Source organism: Cydia splendana, chromosome Z (genome assembly GCF_910591565.1).
Source record: "Cydia splendana chromosome Z, ilCydSple1.2, whole genome shotgun sequence".
Classification (NCBI taxonomy): Eukaryota; Metazoa; Arthropoda; class Insecta; order Lepidoptera; family Tortricidae; genus Cydia; species Cydia splendana.
The window spans coordinates 44,136,704-44,149,428 of NC_085987.1; the positions used below are offsets into that span (position 1 = coordinate 44,136,704).

The 12,725-nt window shown below is 36.5% G+C and overlaps 1 protein-coding gene across 1 annotated transcript in view; it reads right to left on the reverse strand.

Moving 5' to 3' along the window:
- LOC134804148 (anion exchange protein 3) overlaps window positions 1-12,725 on the reverse strand; it is a 136,333-nt gene that overhangs the window by 15,169 nt on the left and 108,439 nt on the right. The window contains exons 10-11 of the mRNA XM_063777093.1: window positions 9,789-9,935; window positions 8,768-9,356 (exon numbers count right to left, since the gene is read on the reverse strand). Of these exons, the coding sequence (XP_063633163.1) occupies window positions 8,768-9,356; window positions 9,789-9,935 (736 nt within the window). The remainder of the gene's footprint in view (window positions 1-8,767; window positions 9,357-9,788; window positions 9,936-12,725) is intronic.

Here is a 12,725-nt window from a genome sequence, read left to right on the forward strand (position 1 = left end):
CTACTAGAAATCCATGACATGGATATTGTAAAGAAGGCCTGCCAGGGATCTACACAGGCGCCAATCAATAAGACGGCGGGATACCGTGGACAATGGAGAGCCTTGGAGCACAAAAGCATGACCTCATGTAGTCGGGACACTCAGTCATGTGGAAACAAGGAAGAAGAAAAGATTGATTCCACTTTTTACGACACTTTTTTAATAATTCTGATAATGCTGATAATAATTTGGTGATAATCAATTCCTTAACAATTTGACTGCGGTATTCTCAGAAATATCGCAAGAGTAGCGTGCAAAGTCAAACATATAAGAGTGATTCTCAAAATAGTGGCATCTTAACCTGTCATCGAGTTTTTGAATTGAATGTATGCTCATTTGCTCTTTTTCATATGAAACAAAAATGTTTATAGATAAACAAAAACAATCTTTATCGAGGCCAAGTCATTATTTTTATTATTATTTAATACTTATATTGAAAAAAAATTAAGAGTACCACTTTTCATTGTAACCTGTCTTGTCCAAATGCATCGCTCTTCCATCAGTTTTAGTTCTTTAGATTTTATAAGCACCAATTAATGTTAATAAAATATCATGCTATACAATTATATAGACAATACAAGACTTATATATATTTTTTGTACAACAATATGCACGCACGAAGTTTGTCCAAGGATATTTTCACTGTAACTAGTATATCTACGGTACGCATCTCACTCACGCACACAAAATTATATTTAGATCATAACTGTGGCAAAATATTAGGTAAGTATCAAACTAACCACCGTAGGGAACCATTATGACCCAAGTGTCGAAGTTTCGGAGAGACAAGTGATTAAAGGCAGGAATCTGGAGTTTGTAACAAAATGTTAACTTTAACTCGTCTCGATTATTTTACGAAATTGGTATGGGGCATAATGTAACAATCGAACGAACGAGCGAAGCGAACGAAGTTCTTACATTCGACTTGGGACACGCGGCTGGCTAGGGGCACGTCCCGGCATTTCGATGTTTTTAATCTGACCTATCAGAGGATAGTTTGGTACTCAAGAACTTAAGTAAATTTGTTCTAATTTAAATGAAATTGGGTAAACGTGTAGTTGAGGGCATTATATTTTAGTCATTAAATTATGAGCAGGCTCGATCAAGGGGTTATTGAGCTAGAGGGTGAATTTCAACAGGTCCAAAATTTACCTTTATTTTGGTGGGATTTTTTATTTTTGAAGTTTATGTCTAAATTATGTATCGATAATACGTAACTAGTCACAATCGATATTGTGTAGTAATGGCCTTTCATTATACATAGTAGTTATCGAGATATTATGATTTTAATAATTTGGTTGCCACCAAAATTAGATTTACTGGCCACCATCCCTATTAATTATAGTCTGTATCTTTAGGTATTTCAATAAAAGTAAACGAAATCTACCCTCAAATGGCTCCTTAAGCCAGTTGAGGGTAGATGAAAACATTACACGGTCAAATAATGTAGGTTAAAGTCAGTGCAATTACAAAAAGTGAAATTTTGTTTTATTGTAAAGTATTTATTTTTTACTGGTAATCAATGCCCTTAGTCATTAATGCTGTGAATACAAAATATAAATATATGACAGCAAATACATAATTACTTAGTATGGCTCATAAGTATCAATTTTGGTGGCATTAAGCAATTTTGGTGGTTTTCAAATTACCACCAAAACCACCAAAATTGATGCACCAAAATTAGAACCATTGCATAAAAGTATATTTAAAAGTAAACCGTATCACTCACTTCAGTTTCAAGTTTATATAGTTGTCCCTATAATATTTATATTTATACACTAGGCGGGCCCGCGGCTCCGCTCGCGTAAATGAAATAAAGAGTTTGTCTTATGTTTCGTTAATTACCGACATTATTATGTACCTATTCAACCCTGCCAGTGTTCATAACTCTGTGATAGGGACTTCTTATTTGTAACCGTTATTTGGATAAATTAATTCGCAAATTTCTCAATAAATGATGTCATTTGATAAGATAAAATGATGGCAAGATTGTATTTTTTTAAATTATTATTTATTTTTATAAGCCCAGTCCAGTCAGCAAAAATGTTCATTAGATTAATTTCCGCCTTAAGACGAATTCGGACGACCACCGCCCATATATCGCCTTTTCATACAAACGTAGGTAGTCCCCATTTTCCTTTCTGGACATAACAATACTTACTACGGTGACGCAACGATCTAAAAAGAGTCCTGGGCTCCGATACCAGATCACGCCATGTTTCTCGGTCTTGCGATAGCTCTCGCCAGTCGCTATGGCCGAGGTTGAGCAGGTCTTGAGCAACGACGTCGTTTCTGCGGTACCTAGGACGTCCAATCGGGTGTCTCCCATTTCGTTGTCCCAAGTACGCTCTCTTCACGGCAAGATCCTCTCCCATTCTCTCTGTGTCCGAGCCACTGAAGCTAAGCCGCTTCGGTCTCTCCAATACCCAAATATATCGGAACACATCCTTATTTCTATGGCAACAAAGTTATATTACGATATATTTGGCTACTTTAGCCTGATCTATTTCATACTGACTGTACATTGGCTTCATGAATGTGTAGTTGCCATTAGATATATATCGTAGCCACCAAGGTCGCTCAAAAATATCTGAACATGCACTTTAAAGTTACATTATAATTTACATTGTTCAGACTTCAGATATTTGTGAATACCTCATCCACTCCGATATATCTGATGGTGACTTTCAGCAAGAAGAAAAATCTTACCTGGTCGAGTCGTATCGTATTACGCGAGAAAACAGTTTCCAAATTGATTAATTATACCTCTCTAAAGTCATCCCTTGAACTGATGAACTTCATATTAACGTATCCACTTTGTATTTCTGGCCTATCTCGGCAGCCCGTTCCCCGGACGAATGGCAATGTTTGCCGAAGTCGAATTTCTTTTTGACTTGATTGACTGTGAATTCAAATTGACTCCGAATAATATAACTCAAAATAAATTTAAAACAACAAAATACAAATTATTAATAATATGATAATATTAATTTGATTGATATCATATTTCGCATAAGTCACTCGTATGGGCGTACACTAAGGTTGAGGTTGACGTCACTTTTTATATTACTTCGTATAAAAATACGTAGGAATAACTGTATACCAACATGACAAACATAATTTAGATTACTTTACACCGAAACGAAACGAACCGAGAGTTGCCGAGAAATAGCCGATGTTCATACAATAAAGATTGTTATGAAAATTTCTTTTCCTTTTTGTAAATTAAATACGCGTCGAAAGCGGTAGTTTTTACGTTCTAGTTCTATTCCCATATTTAGATAATTGATTTGAACAGTTTTTTCTTATCATACGTGCGTCGTATTCGAGAAACGTGTCAAAAACTTTTTTAGAAATTTGTAAGGCGCCATCTCGCTTCTTCCCTCGTTTTTTATCCCGTTCTGGTTTTTCAATTTTATATATATGATTTCACACAAAAACAACTACTTTTCGTTCATTAGTTAGATGCACCACCAAAATTGTATTAAAAAGTATTTTAATACACCAAAATTAGATACTTACACGTTTGCTGGACAGATACTAGCGTCATACGACACGTGCATTATCGCTTAGTGCCGGAGCAGACCTAAATTAATAGGTTACTCCACGTTTGTTAGCCTTGTTGCGTTTCGTTCGACCATAAAATTCATTTTCAAAATTTACTATTTTACCAGGACAACTATTAATGCTTAGCTTAGAGTATCAATTCATGTACTAATCTTCACTTTTATTTTCTTATAATATACGTAGACTAATAACGAGTAAAAGTTTGTGAAGTTTTAGTTAAATAAATGCATGTTATGGTTCTACTATAGAAATCATTCAAGAAAAACGGATTCGGGACACTACACCAAAATTATAATTGCGGCGAAAAAAATTTTTTTATAAATATCAATAACTTTTATAACATTTTGAGATTTGGCTTAAGATAGTAATTTGTGTAAGGTTTTCAGAAAAAAAATACCATTGTGAAACAATTAGTCCACACTGTCATTATCAGCTCCGCCGCAAAAAAAAATCGTTGAGATAATCACCCTAGAAGAGTTTAGAAGGCTAAAAACTTAAACTAATAACGCATGCTAACCTGCCAAAAGTGAAGCCGAAACACGATCGATGTGTGCGTGGAACGATCGTGTTTTACGCTCATCAAACGCACACATATATACAAAATATGTTGCCAGTATTCATTTATTTCCCTCAAAGTAGGGGAATTTTAACAACATCCACACTTGGTTATTAATAATTTGGAAGTGTGTAGATTCGATTTTGTAGCAAAAGCTTTTCGTTTATTTTGGGGTTTTTAGCATTTCTGTACTTTGTGAAATAAGGATTAAATAAATAGCTGATAAGCTTTTACTATTTTTTTATTTAACAAATGTGCATCAAATAATAAGAATAAATTTAGATAGGACAGAGCATATTCGACTGTGTTTAGTCGGTTTCCAATGTTTCCATATTGCGTCATTCCGATTTAGTCTAATTTTTTCCTTCCATCTCGCAGACAGAAGCAGCTCAGACAGAAAACTGAAACGAACATTACACAAAATAAAAATAAGAAAAAGACTAAATACCTAAATAATTAACTTCATTATAATTTTCTATAATTATACAATGAAATTCAATTGAGCGTATTTATTTTAGAATGTAGACGTCATGTCCCATTTTGAGGCAAAATATTCACTACACTGGCAACATTTATAAGAAATGGCGGCTGACGAAAATTTGAATTTTTGTATTTACGATTATGTAAAAATATCACATTAAACGCGATACTTACGCGTGGAATGTAATATCAGGCGGTTTGTTTTTATTATATTATGATGTGTTGTGACACCCATTCACTGTACAAACAACCATATTTCCTGTAGTTTCTGATTTTTAAACGGGAGGTGTACACAAACCGATTTGACTTTGAGTACTGCGAGGGCCGTTCGAATACGATGATACGAGTGCGACGTGACGTCGCACTTGAAATGGCTTCACTGGGGGTGGGGGTGTACTGGTACGGACTAGGTATCTATGCCTTATAAATCTATGGCTAAAAAGGTATTTGTGAGGGGTCTTGCTATTCTGATCAACTTTTTGCAAGAAAGTATGGTCGAGTTTGGTATCAAATGAGAGTGCTCGGCTTACAATTTTATAATATATTTTTTAAATTTACCATTTTGAAATAATTAGCCAGATAAAAATTAACATAATATAGGTATTTGACATTTGACAGGAAATATTTCGGCTTACCACAGATACAGTATCAGTTAAGGGCTCTACAGACCTTGTAATATATCCACGCAATTTTTGATCCATTGCCGCCTATAGTTTGTCAGTAGAAAAAGGCGCGATATTCAAATTTTCTATGGGACGATAACCCTTCGCGCCTACATTTTTAGCCGCTTTTTTCTACTGACGGAAATGGCTTAAATTGTTGCCATGTGTAAGAATTTACGTTAAAAATATGACAGCGACGTAGAAAGTGGCGCCCTCATTTATTAACCGACTTCCAAATCTCAAAAGGAGGAGATTCATTTGTGATTTTTTTTATGTTTTTTCCTCCATTATCTCCGTCATTACTGGACCAATTTTGAAAATTATTTTTTTGATTGTATGTATATGCATACAGATTGGTCCCGTTTTTGTCAAAACCCAGGTCTGATGATGGGATCCATGAGGAATCGGGGGAACTCCTCAAATCTTAAAGGCATGCGTATACACCGTGTTTTTATTGATTTCCGTTAACTTCGGGGTATTTGATGAAGTGGAACTGCTGATGATGATCAGAACGGAACTCTCCAACGAAGCATAGTTCACGTTTGGCGATTTGTCCTCTTCGTTATGTTTGTTAAGCAAGTTAAGTTTTTAAGCCACATTTTTGTCAAGCTCGAGTTCTGATGATGGGATCCACGAGGAATCGAGGGAACTCCTCAAATCTTAAAGGCATGCGTATACACCGTGTTTTTATTGATTTCCGTTATCTTCGGGGTATGGTTAAGTACGTTTAAGAGAACTAAATGGCATAGTTAATTTTCAAAAAAAAAATGTTTTTGTTTAATAAAAAAAAAAGTTTAAAAGTAATTAAATGTAGCATTTAGCATTGTTGTAACACGGACATTACATTTAACTCAACCAAACAATTGAAATCTGTGACATATCAATGTCATTTCGAACATCGATCGACCCAGATTGTACTTAATTTTAGTAGCAAATGTATGAACTCATTCTAAACACTAATCAATATGTAAACCGGCCCTAAGGAAAGTGTACACGCTTGTAGAGGCCTTATAAGAAAAAATAAATAATTGATTATCTCCGAAATGGATTTAATTAGAATATCGGTGTCTTTGAGAAAGTTACTTGATTTAAGCTCAGGAATGCACTCTTGAAATTAACGGAAATAAATGAAAACACGATGTAGAGATTTTTGTATTTTCATCAGAAAATCAAGCATCTTCATTAAAAACTGTCGCATTTGATGAAGTGGAACTGCTGATGATGATCAGAACGGAACTCTTCAACGACGCATAGTTCACGTTAGGCGATTTGTCCTCTTCGTTATGTTTGTTAAGCAAGTTTTTAAGCCACATATTTATTAAGCTCGTGGTCTGATGATGGTATTCATGAGGAATCGAGGGAACTCCTCAAATCTTAAAGGCATGCGTATAGATTTGTGTATTTTCATCAGAAAATGAAGAATTTACATTAAAAACTATCGCATTTGATGAAGTGGAACTGCTGATGATGATCAGAACAGAACTCTTCAATGACTACACGATTGGCGATTTCGAATTTCGATTTTGACGGAGCTAGCCCTGGAGCCAGACCTGACCCGGATCCGGGCTCTTATCTGGACCTGAACCCGGACCTGGACCCGGAATTGGACCTGGACTTGGACCTGGACCAAGACCTAGACCTGGGCCTGGTCCTGGACCCGGAACTGGACCCGGACCCGGACTCGGACCCGGACTCGGACCTTGACCCGGAAAACCACTGATACCTAAGCTAAATAAACCACTATGATTACCTACCATAAAATGTAGGTATAAAGTATAATGATGCCAAACTTACTAGCCCCTCCCGCTCAAACCCCCGTACACCGCACCGCACGCGCCGTTAAGTGGGTTAGGTTAGGTTAGAACTGCGATCCTCACAGAACCGAAAAAAAGTGGGTTAGGTTAGGTTAGAACTGTGAGCCTTATAGAAACGAAATGCTACTAGAAAAGTGGTTTTGGTTAGGTTCGAACTGCAATCCTCACAGAACCGCACTGCTTTCAGAGAAGTGGGTTCGTGAGGCTAAAACTGCGACCCTTACAGAAACGAAATGCTACCTATTAGAAAAGTGGGTGGTTTTACCTCCTTTTCTACATAGTGCACCATCTATGTACTTACATTCACCGGCCCCCATAGAATTCGGCTTTTTTTTTCTTGAAAATTATTTTCTATTATTTTATGTCGAAATATACGAGTAAGTAGGTGCAACAAAGTCAATCGCTCTATATAATTTTTGGCAAACCGCGAGTTCTCAGTTCGGGGCGAGCTACTAGTATTATTTTAATTTTGTATGAAGGCATATTCATCTATGCTAAAAATGAGACATTCGTATTATTATCCGTTTAAGAGATAAAACATAAAATAATGTATTTTTCACTGTAACCTGCTTAACTTTAACCTGTGATCAATGTACAGGTTAATGTAAATATTGACAGGTTATTGTGACTTCTGACTCGATACATATATGTACAAGACCTTTCAGTTTTTATATGTCCGCTTTCACTAGCATAATACCTTCAGCTCGTGCTGGCCGTCTGGATGTTCACACAGGAAATGCAAGACGTGATTTTAGACTCCATCAATTTAATTATACTCGTACATATATTATTTTATATTAAAACTCACTTTAACCTGCTACATTTCCCTCCTAACCTGTGTAGTGTAACTTTAACCTGTATCTCAAAACGTCAACTAGCCATAATTTCGTTCCCTTTTTGAAATTTGGGTTACTTGAAGTATTAACAAATATTTTTCATTCTTAAAACTGAAAAAAAAATCACAAAAAAAAAATCATTTTTCCTTAACTTTAACCTGTAGATGCCACTATTTTGAGAATCACTCATAATTAAATAACATTAATAAGTTTTTAAAATTACGATTGTAAAATACAAATTTAAACTCGGAACTTATAGATAGTCGCACGCGGCCAAAATAGACTTGGGCGAGCAATTGCAATCATATTTTATATTACGCATGCCCATAATCTCAGCACATTGCTGCCAAGAACAGAATACACGGGCGGATAAGCATTGTTGGGTAAAATATTGATCTGATTAAATATCTGTTTATTTATACCGACTGTTTAATAAACAACATTTTATTCGGTCTGGTTGTTCGTCTTTAGTTACTGTAACTTAGCCTAGTCATCTGCTATAAAAAATGTGATAAAAATACTGATTTACATTTCAGAAAACCGCTGGTTCAGTAATGTCTGTAATTAACCTTTTCGACGCCGTGTCAAACACAAAAGCTTTCACTCGGACGCCACGTCACCGAAGTGTCAAAACTGAAATTGAACTTTATGCATATGCACGTAGGTCTATGTTGCTCTGTGGTCTGTGACCGATTTATCCGTCTTTGGCGTTGGACCTGCGGTGCGGATATATCGGTCATTGGCGTCCAAAAGGTTAATGTGCTGAATCTGAATGTTAAATTAGCCATTAAGTCGACGAAAAGTTCTACCTACCTCCGAAAAGTCGTCCGGTGCGCTCAAGGGGCCCCTCAGATTCCTTAGGTGGCAATCCAGCCGTCTCCAACCTCAGCAGTGCTTGTTTCTCCTCAGAAATGGTCATAGCCCCAGCACCAGCAGCTACTGAAGTCCTCTTCTTCTCCAGTGCGTTGGCTTTGCGACGTCGAATCATCTCGCTCTTCGCACGGAGCTCATCCATCGGCAGAAGCGCCTGCCGCTCCCAATCACCAGGCGGCAGCACGATGGAATCGTCTAAGAACTCATTAATGGCTGACAGTAGGTCTCGTCTATCGTCAGCCTTATAGGCGATGTTGTGGAAAGAAGGGTTCGCCATCAGAGTTGAGATGGATCGACCGACTTCATGGTAGTCTAGTTCGGCAGTCACAGGGCCTAGAAGGATGAACATGAACCGGACTGGGATGGGGACTTCTGTGATGGAGGGCATGAGGATGCCATGTGCGAGACGGACGAAGGCGATGGTGGGCTGGTCGAGGAAGCCGACGCTTCCTACGAGGACGGTCGTGGCTTCTGCGTCTTCGGGGATGCGTTTCAGTATGGCATCATTGTGGCCACGGCGCAGTTCATCCTGTGATTGAAAAAAATGGATTGTAAAGGCGCGTCCAGATCTTTATTTTACTTGCAATTGTACGATATGCTTGGGTCAAATATTGGAAGCTAAATTAGACCAACATCGCATTATTCGATTGAGCTAAAACTTCACATATATAGGTACATATATAAGTTGAGTGATAATGTAATATTATGGCACCATCGAGCTGATCTGATGATCGACACAGCAGGTGACCATAGGAACTCTGTAATAAAACAACGCAACCTAATTATGTTTGGTTTTGTTAGAATTGTGTATTAGTTGCCTGATCAAAGAACAGCGATACACAGTCAGCGATAAAAGCTTGTATCATGATTTTTATGCCAAAAAACTTATTACTGTTTTTTTTAAGTGTGGTGTGTAAAGGGTATTTATGGTTTCTTTAATCAGAGCAGCCATCGAGCATACCTGTGACCCAGCGACGGCATACTCCACTTCCTTAAGGTCTATCTTCTCGGAGCCGGCCGTGGATACCTTCTTCTTCAGCTCATGCATACTGGGCTTGTCAATTGGTATAGCATATGAGCTTCGGCGCCGGCGCGGGTCTGCCAAGTTCTGTACACAGAGAGCCTTTTGTATACTATTAGGTTTACTTGACGTTTAGCCGTCTGCGAGGTAAATATATAAGTCATACAGAACCACTTTTATTATGAGACCATCCCTGAAGTCGCAAAAATATAGAATAGAATAGAAAGAGAAATATTATTATATTATTCGTAAGCACAAGAGAGAAGGAAAATTATAAAGGAATGAATTATACAAAACAGAAAAAACATAGAAGTGCCAAGAAATATGACGTTTTCAATCAAAAGGTACCATTGTTCGTTGTCGATGAGGTTGATTTCAAATTGAAGCCATATGGAAATAGCGCCTTATTTACAACCGACAACAAGTACCCTTTTCATCGAGAATGCCACAAATAGTCGCAAAAACAAAAAAAAATGATCTCAGCTCGACTTCCAGCGCTGATCTTCCGATGATAGCATAATATGACTATCCGTAATATGTATTTTGTGTGAGACAGCATTTTTGTTGATAACAAGATTGGTATCATAGTGGAAGTTGTCAGTATGACTTAAAAATTCATCTCGCGGAGTATAGCTAAATGTTGAAAAACAAAAACAGCTTGTAGAGTACCATGGGACCTTAAATACAAGTATCGATCGTTTAAATGGAAGTATTTTGAAGGACCTCTGAGATGAAACGATTAAAGATGTTCATCTCGAAAAGTATAAATGGAACCTTACATTTAATGTCCCAATTAAAGTTGCACTCTTTAATTTTCTAACTAGAAATTCCGAAATATTACTACTAATTTCAGTCCAAAACAAGAGCGCGAAAAAAGCTAAAAACAAATCAAAACATGATTCAATCAAAAAAATGGGATCAACACTCGATGTAATGAAAGGATTCTTGCAGATTTAATTTACATGGCAGAACTATTTTCACTACTCAATGAATACTGAACAATAATGGTCATATCGATAGATTTTCAACAATGTTGGTGTAAGGCCGATAGTCCACTGCAATGCACTATCGCGATAAAGTACAATGGTGTAATTTCGAACGCGGGTTGATTTTGAAAATGGTAAATATGTATAAAACCAGAAGCACTTCATACTTTAGCAACACTTACGCTACTGCAACTGTTACCAAGTCATCTTACTGTTGCTACAGTAGAAATTCCTTCTAGTTTAGTAGATATTTGACATTTTCAAAATTATTCCGCTTTCAAAATTAGACCCCAACTCACCTTATGATCAATTTCCTTGAATATACCGAGGCTACTGGTATTTATACAATCAGCAATACTCTTAACTGTCCATCGGTGGACCCTATTAGCTTACACAAGGCATTATGTCCACCGATGAGTGTGGCCGATGCTATGCAACATGCGCTGCAGTGTGCATCCACCTTAAGTCCACCCCAAAAAAGTCAAGCGACTTATACCTAAATGGTTCAAAACGATGGGTTCATGATTCATGATCGTTCTACTAGCTGGGTTCCTTATACTTAAAAACTCGTCATTTTAATATTCAAAAAATAAAAGATGTCATTATAATATACAGATACAATATACCTTTAAACGAGCAATTCTTGTATATTTCTTTATATATATATATATATATTTCAGGAATCTCAGAAACGGGGGCGAAAAATCTATCTAGCTAGGTTTTATCTCTGGGAAAGCGCGCAGTTTTGAGATATAATATGATTTCCGAGCGAAGCTCGGTCTGCCAGATATTGAATACTTATAATACTCTATCTATAAATAATTTAAGAAATTACCTTTTGACCTTGAGTTGCTATATGCACTTTTTTCATCGTACAAAGAAGTCAATTTGAGTGTTTATTTTGCGTTATACACAATATAAGTACTATAAGTACTCTTTAATGCACTTGTAATGGGTCTCTGGCAAAAAGTACAAAATTAGTAGGTATTTGGATTGTGAACACATTAGCAAGTACCCAGTGAAGCGATCCCACAAAAAGTGAAACAATAGAATTGTTATTTTATATAATTATATTATTAACTCAATTATTATGCCGAATAATCTCGCAAATAAAAGTGATAAAACAACTTAATAAACCGGTTAAGTGCTCTGTTGTATGGAACACTAAAATCACCCATAGGTTAGGTACATCGATCGATTTAAAAACCCACTACATGTTGATTTAAATATTTTAAAATTACACGATTTTCACTCATATTTTAAAACTGAAACGTCGTATTTTAAAACGTAACGTCACATTCGAAACGTCAACCCAAATAATAAACGTCAGCCGTATTCGAACAATGAGCAATTCGAACAATTCTTCAAACATAAACGTCACTTTTGACACTGACATATCCAATCCATATAATTCAATATCTAGTATTTGACGTATCTCATTGTCCGAATACGGCTGTGTAAGTGCGTACGCGATTAAAATATCTAAATACGCACTTTAACGTCTTGGTTTGAAGAAGCTTTGTTCAGATATTTGTGAACATCTCCGTCCTCATATAAATCGTGGCGACTGTACAGCGGGTTGTTCTTGCCCACATCTCTTACAATACAGTACCTATTAAAAACTCATTCATAAATAGGTAAATTATATTCGAAAATACATTAAATTTTGTTTTGTTTATATACCTACTTATGGTTATTACCCGCGGCGGAGCAGGGTTAACTTACCGTGACCAATGAAATTTGAATTTTAATTATAGAACTAATGATATTCATGGTCATAATTTGCACGGTTATATTTTTGTAAGTGCATTATTTTCAACTGTCGCCCCCGCAAACGTGTCGTACGCGAAGAGCGGAGTGAAGTAAAATGGAGGTTTTTAATTGTAAGCTC